At 38.7% G+C, this 7,563-nt stretch overlaps 2 protein-coding genes across 2 annotated transcripts in view; one reads left to right on the plus strand and one right to left on the minus strand.

Moving 5' to 3' along the window:
- The window catches only part of LOC139144723 (uncharacterized), a 28,479-nt gene extending 25,175 nt beyond the window's left edge, over positions 1-3,304 (plus strand). Inside the window, exon 6 of the transcript XR_011554846.1 lies at positions 1,443-3,304. The gene's annotated coding sequence lies outside the window, so the exon portion shown is untranslated. The remainder of the gene's footprint in view (positions 1-1,442) is intronic.
- A 538-nt stretch (positions 3,305-3,842) lies between these two features.
- Positions 3,843-6,557, minus strand: LOC139146001 (Golgi-associated plant pathogenesis-related protein 1-like). Its single transcript, XM_070717449.1, has 4 exons — positions 6,527-6,557; positions 5,407-5,670; positions 4,790-4,861; positions 3,843-4,199 (listed from the first exon to the last, which is right to left on the minus strand). The coding sequence occupies exons 1-4, from the start codon at positions 6,555-6,557 to the stop codon at positions 4,042-4,044; spliced, it is 525 nt and encodes a 174-aa protein (XP_070573550.1). The 3' UTR covers positions 3,843-4,041.
- Between the last annotated feature and the right edge of the window lie 1,006 nt (positions 6,558-7,563).

Here is a 7,563-nt window from a genome sequence, read left to right on the forward strand (position 1 = left end):
AAGCTCTAAACGTTTTATTTCTACCTGTAGTCGCTGTTCTTCTAATCACAATTCTTTTTCTCTCTGTCTTTCTTCCATTTCTAATCTTTCCTGCCTTTCTTTTTCTTTCTGTCTTTCTTCCATTTGCAATCTTTCCTTTTCTAATGCCTGTCTCTCTTTTTCCATTTGTAATTCTTTTTCTTTCATTTGTAATTCTTTTTCTTTTTCTAATGCCAATTTTTTTAACTCGAAATCTGCCTGTATTTCCAATTCTAATTTTCTAAGTTCAAAGGAAGACTCAGGCTCATAATCATGTAAGACGGATTCCTCAAATTGGCCTAAATTAACTAAATGTTTTGCAATGTGGTACTGTATTTCCCGCTTGCGCATAGATCTTTTGACATCTACTTTAAGGAAATTGGCCAGTGCTATGAGGTTGTCTTTCTAAGGGAATTAAATGTGTTCTGATCAAGGTCATCCATAAATTCGTCTGGCTTGAATGCCGCCATGATTGAATTTTACTGAGTTCACAGTGTACAGTAGTTTTGAAAAGGCTGTCAAAATGTTGTCAAACGGCTCAAAATATTCGTCTCCCGGACGAGCCCCCAATTTGTTACGTGCAGAGAAAACGAACAAAAGGGTGAACTCAGCAGTTTCCGTTTAAACAAAATTTATTACGAAAATAAAACTAATTGCTAAGTCAGGGATAGAGTACAAGCTTTAAAAGTGTACAGACTACTTATCTCAGCTGGGACGGCAAAGCTCCAGTCTCAGAGTTGTAACAGTCAGTCGGATGAATGAACAGTCCTTTGGCTTGCAGGCTTGAAGCTGCACAAAGTCCACAGTATAAATCCAGCGTTGACAGTGAAGGTCTTGAAAAGTCTTGAGAATGACTACTGCTGGAGTTTAGTAACACACATGTACAAGAGACACGATCCAAAAGTCTGACTGGAAGCTGAGCGCGTCCCTTTTATAAAGGCATATAAGAACAATCTAGAACTTTTTTAAATGATGCCTATACTGACAACATACAGACAGACACAAGTGTTTGGGGTCAAGGTCAACAACTTTATTCCGATGTTGACAGGCTATGAGCCGATTTCCGCCACTCTAGCGTAATAAGATACATATTCAAAGACGAAAGCAGAAAGAAAGGAAAAGAAAAAAAATTCAATTGCAAGCTAGTAGGATAGGGAGGGAGGGTGGGGGAACGCTCTGAGGGCGAAGCCAATACTGATTAACTATTAAGTGGCCTCGTCCGGAGACCGTCCCACTCACAGCCTCGAACCCGGCCCATTTAAACTACAATAAAACAAGTATTATTGTTCACATTGACATGCTAATTACTGTTCTAAAATTATCTCCCTTACACAACTAATCAACTTTCCAGAACATTCCAAACATGACTAATTGAATTCAAGGTTGTGAGGTCATTAAGGGCAGTGACCTTGGGAATGTTCTAGACTAATTGAACTCAGGTCATGATGAGTGTGGGGGAAATGACCTACATAACAACGTGAACACATGCGAGAGGAAGTTATCTATTTGAACACCAAAACAGAAAGTATCGAACTTGTCACATCTACAAAACAATCCGTGTATCCAACTGACATTTTCCCTGTGAGAGCGCTTTCGGGTATTATGTGGGGTAGGCCGGATGAAAATAGCTATGTTCGGTCATGTATGTGACCCCCAGGCTCTTTCTAAAATGTCAAAAATGGTCATTCCATCAAATACAAATTGGAAAGTGTGAAATATATTTGTTTTTAGTGAACTACCTTGTAGCGTTTTAAGGTGACTGATTCTCGTGTTTTGGGGCTTTGAACTTCGTTACCCTTTACCTATGAAGGACATATATTGGAGTTCTGCAAATTAATCAGGCATAGTATCCCGTGCTACAACGTCGTATTTTCACAATTACCGCCCACTTGTGTCATGAAAATTTCAATGAAATTGCCTGATTTTGTTATTCCTGTCAAAAAGGCCTTGAGGCATACACATACATGTAAATTATATGTAGTAATAAGCTTCTAATGTGATTTTTATGAAGTGTCAACATTTTGTTACAACTGCAAATAACACTTTCATGGCTAAATGCTAATGAAGTATCCAACTGCTACATTTAAAGAGTTCCTAAACTTAGTATAATTTTAAAACAAGACAAGCAGGGATCAACAAGTTCTACTTCAAAGGCTACATTCTGGATTTCCGGTTTCTTTTAATTTTTTTATTAATTTTTTCACAGGCGTATCAGATTAAATATTTTTAAATTGTTAACCCATCTCAGTCATTACGGTTGTAATTTTGCACGTCTGTTAAGATCTCTAAGGTGTCCCTGACTTCAAAGGTGACCCCCCCCCCGCAACTTTTTAGTTGAACTTGATTTTCAAGCAGTCCAAAGATTTTTCTCATTCATATCTTTGCATCAAGTTTTTGAACTGTGTAACACCCAATGCTGATATTAAGTTTGGCTTAGTTATGTTTAGCTATACTACCTGTTGTTTTCACAAAAAGATACCATAGTTTTTTTAATGTGGGACGCCCGACATGTTCCCTGAGGTGAATATACATCACAAATCAGATTACCTATTTCTATTGTACCACGGTGATCGTAAACACAATTATAGTGATTAAAAATTATCAAAAAGCTTGGGTATCGTTTTGAAGGGTATATTGTAGTAAAAAATAAAAAATCAGTATAGTGGTTCTTTGGTGAATACGTTGCGGCTCTCTCAGTTGTTAAACTGTGGCCCAGATGACCGCCAAAATTGCTCACAGCTCCCTGTCAAACTGTGTACGTTTCTATCACAGATTTTACTCCCAGAGGTGGGCGGAGAATTTTTCATTTTCCAGTGTTTTTTTTTCATTGTACCGGAAGGAATCATGGAAAAATTTATGACACCCGAACAATCCTTATTTTATTTACATGTCGCGCAAGGCTGTGGTGTTTTACAAGACCCAGCCCCTAATTTCTTCTGCGGAAAATTGAGTCTCCTAAAATTACGCCTGCTCGCTGGAAGTAGAATCTAGACACGTTAATTGTTTATTTATTCAGCCTCTCTACAGTCTGTGTAAAGTATTTCAAAGAAAACTGTCAACTTTTTAATTATCCACCCTAGTTCCCTCAATCTGTTCATTGTACGGGTGACCGACATGTCCCGACGTATCCCATAAATCTCTTCAGGAACGCGATCTTTTTTTATTAATAGATATCCTGATAATGTGTCTTGCTACCTGGCTGTAGGTTGTAGAGAACCACCGACACCGAGGTGGTTCTACTGTTGGGGTTTTATTCATGATTAATAAATAATTATATACGAAATAATTAATGACTTCTCAGTAAAAAAAAATCAAGAAATTTACATCAAAAATTATTCCACAAGTTGACTGCGAAATCAGGATTTAACCCCTCTATCTAAAGGAACTGCTCTACTGTCACGTATGTATGTATGTATGTGTATGTGTGTGTATGTATGTATGTATGTATGTATGTATGTATGTATGTATGTATGTATGTATGTATGTATGTATGTATGTATGTATGTATGTATGTATGTATGTATGTATGTATGTATGTATGTATGTTTGTATATAAACATATGTTTAAATGTGGTATAAATGTATCTATACATGTAGCTGTACATGTTTTGTATTTGTCTAATGCAAGACATCTTCTCAGTGTTTAAGGAAAGGTGGAAGCACAAAGATGGAACTCATATAGAGAATGTTCTTTCCAAGAAAGAACAGGACAAACGATTATTTTGCTAACTACAGCATATTTATTCTTTCATAGAGTCTAGAACCGTGCAAACGATGGATTACTTTTACAATAACGCAAGATTTAGAATCTGAAATTTAAATAACGTTTTAGCAATTGGAAGGTTTTTATAACAGCAAATTTGAACGCTTGTGATTTAGATTTACCACGCCATATGAAATCGTTGTCACGATATTAATGCTAACCTTCGTTGCTGCGTCATAGCATAATTCTTTGGCTGAAAAGTTCAAACAACTGATTAAAATCTATGAAAACAGAACATTGAGCTGTGAATGGAAATATATCTAGATTGGTCGTTTCACATTCTCCTGGTGAGCTTCGACAGTGGCGATGTTTCCGGGAGGATCGTACACGCACGTTACCTGTGTGTTGCCGTTAATGTCCTCAGCGTGGGCACAGCCAAGGTTGACACTCGCAGACCACACCACCTGGGTAAAATGACCTGGTGACGAATTAAAGAAAGTAAATTGTTTACCTGTAAGTAACTGCGACGATAAGGGCAAGTTGGTACTTAACATAATTTTTGTTCAACGATCATTTAACGAGTCACCGTCAAATAGTTTTAAGCAGGACTTGTAAGTGTTAGATTGTGTTTGTGATGTCGTTTACCGGTACAACCAATTGTTTCTGTTAATGGCACTGTTGTCAGGACAATTGTAGTAACACAGATTGAGAGTGAGACAATCCAGACCGTGAAGTCAAACCTCGAGGCTGATAGTAAGTCTGCTGTTATGTCTGGATGGGGTATGTCCGAAAGTTTGAAGAATTTTCCTATGGAATGTGGAGCAGCTAAATTTTTATGAAGACGACAATCGGAATCAATATACAATTACTATGAAAGAAGAGAGCTTCGAAAATTTCAGCATCTCTTTCTTTTTTCATCAGATTTGGACTGTAAATCATGACGTTTGTGCCCATGAGATGGGTTCAGATTGAGCGCCAAGAATGTGATCGTGGTAGTACACATGGCCAGAAATCGATTGAGACGTAAGCATTTTGCGTTGCGGTTTATTGCAGGTCACAAGAACTCACCTGCGCTGTGTGTGAAGTCGTCGTAATTGTACTCTTTGATCTCATTATACCACAGCTTTGTCAGGCCGAACCCTAGAAAGACAATTTACAAAACGACACTGACAATTTCAACATTTCTTTCATCAAAGAGTATCTGTCATATAATCGCTTGACTTGTAAGGAGACTAACGTCCAATATTCGGACATTTAAGTCACAAACGTTTGGCAAAATGACCAAACGCAATCATCGAGTAAGTCGTCCGTAATCCACCGGGTATTGCAGCGTTTTTGCGGTTCAACACTCCGTTCAGCACCCGATCGACAGTAATTTTTTATAAATTTAGACAGCAGCTTGCGTTTTGAAGCCTGGAAATTGAAGTTAAAGTTGTTTGATGATTGAATGTGAGTATACTTGGTCCATTATCGTGATAAAAGAGAAAAAAAGATAACTGGGTGATATCCTTTAATGTTTAATGGTGTCGACCACGATATGGTACCTCAGTATTAATTTTGAAACGTTGCCACCAAAGAGAAATATTGAAAATAGAAATTAAAAGTACAATTTCCTCGTACAGTACGAGGAGATCCTATGTACTTAATACGACCAATCAAAACGGGCGTTCGTTTCTTTGAAATACCTGTAGCATCAGCTATTGGCATTGAAATCATGGCCAAATTCTGTCCCCTGAAGGTGTACTGGAGTGAGCCGGTGACGGCGCTGTTTCCAACAGCAGTTGTCGCTCGTGTTTTCATTTCTGCAGTTGTCGTCATCGAAGGAGAGCCATGAAGACATCTGAAGTAGTTGTGAGCTTCAAGCATCTGCGAGTCGAAAGAGGTGGCGTCCTCGCCGAGTTTACTTTGAGAAGGGACTGGACACTGCCCATTGGCTGTGCTGTACTGTTCTGTAACAAAACGACAAGAAGTTGTCAATGATGAATGAAAGAGACATGTGAACAGATGTTTTCGTAAAAGCACACCACGTGTACTTATATAAAGCAAACCACGATCACCCACTAGAGTCACAGTACTGTAGATTTCCCTTAATTCATTGCGATTTGTATCCTCGGAGAATTTATTGTACTGTGCACTAGAGTAACAGTGAATGAAAAACTGACGAATGGCGTATGTGCGGCCATGCCGGGTTTGCTTGTACCAGTAACAGCACGCCTATGTGTCCCATATTGTTTTAGGACCAAGTACGGAATCTAAGCAAATGCCACAATATTAAACTCTGTTGTGCTTCTTACATATACATGTCTTGTTCTTTACTGCGTGAAGGACTTGAACTTTTTGACCGTTAGAGAAAACTAAAAGCTGTTGCATTTCCACATGTCCTTCTGATGCATCTAAACAAATGTCTCTAAATTCTCTACATATCCCGACTTCTCCTGGCCAACCCTTTTCACAAGAGCTCATTGCTGCTCCCTCGTGTCTGAAGCAATACGACCGTTCAAGCTGCCCGCTGAATTATTCAACTCCACGTGTTCCCACCTGTTGGTGACAAATACTGCCTGTGTATGTTTGCCCACTCATAGCTTGCATTAACCGGCAATAATCTCCGAGGCCCTGGAACAGGTTAAGCGGGACGGGGTTTTTCGGCGGAAAGGGCCAGTGAGCGCGCTCGGACCCGTATACCTTATATAAGAAATGACAAGTATAATCAAAATACATTTCTGCAGAGTTTTGGAGATAAAAATTTGTGCACTATCATTAATTATGATCACCAAATGAGTATAGTTTTCCCGCAAAAGAGATTACGCATCCAGTTGTGGATTGTTAGTGACGACATTTTTCACCTGTAGAACTCTCATGGCAATGTACAAATACCAACAAAGAGATTGAGACTGACCGGATGAAGAAGAACAGCGTTATGTCTAGACTGGCCCCCAGTTGCTTGGCATTTCTTGGCAGCTGAGTTAGGGAGCCGTCATTATTTACGGCCTGGGGGTCGGAGGAATTGCTTTAGAAACTCCAAAATTTCGAGTAACCCCCCTCTCTGCTACAGAAATTTTGAGTGACCCCCCAAAAATTGGGAAAGTTAAATACCTATACAGTAAAATGGATTGCTGCTGTGACAGGTCCTAATGTGACAGGGGCTGATGTACAGGTCTGTATCCAGTGCTCTGATGACATGCAGTGTTCTCCGTAGGATTTTTTACAAGAGGGCGAAGATGCGGTGCAAAAGCATCACAAGCGATCGCGCAATTGTGGGAGGTCAGGAGGGGATGCCCCCCCCCTTCGTTTGAGCTTTTGAAAAATAGAGATTTAAATGGTGTTATTTGTTATTTGGTGGCACTTTAGGAGTATTTTTCAGATTTTTTTGTATAAAAAACTCAAAGGAACAGAAATCTGAGACAGTATTCCAGAATTTATATTCCAGTTCACTGATTTCAATGAAGATTACATTTTTGAAATCGAAAAAGTAGCGACAGAAATACATTCACATTTATTATTTATTATTATTTTCCTGCAATAAAAGATGGGTTTGTTGTCAAGGCTTTCCACTGGTTGTAAACTTTATAGAATCAGAATTAGCTTGCTTTACACATTTTCCCCTATCGGTAACCTATACAATGTAGAATATGGAAAGCAGACGTTTCTCTTGAATGATCAGGCAAGTATATCAATCTTTAATCAGGATACTGAAAAATGTACTCAGTACTAGCCTCTAACATAAGGCTTGCCACGTCGAATAGCTGATCATTCTCGTCCGAAGATCACAATAAGGTGAAACACATAGTGTTATGAGATTTTAGTTTCTACTTGAAACAACCTGTATTATGATTTATATATAT

Source organism: Ptychodera flava, chromosome 12 (genome assembly GCF_041260155.1).
Source record: "Ptychodera flava strain L36383 chromosome 12, AS_Pfla_20210202, whole genome shotgun sequence".
NCBI classification, from domain to species: Eukaryota; Metazoa; Hemichordata; class Enteropneusta; family Ptychoderidae; genus Ptychodera; species Ptychodera flava.

What these genes read in the sequence shown, in the direction of transcription:
- LOC139146001 (XM_070717449.1), bottom strand. Translation starts at nt 6,557, where the DNA reads ATGTCGTCACTAACAATCCACAACTGGATGC. An exon ending in AACAATCCACAACTGGATGC is followed by an intron (nt 5,671 to 6,526) that starts GTAATCTCTTTT and finishes GTTTTGTTACAG; the next exon opens with AACAGTACAGCACAGCCAAT. An exon ending in GCCAATAGCTGATGCTACAG is followed by an intron (nt 4,862 to 5,406) that starts GTATTTCAAAGA and finishes TTGTCTTTCTAG; the next exon opens with GGTTCGGCCTGACAAAGCTG.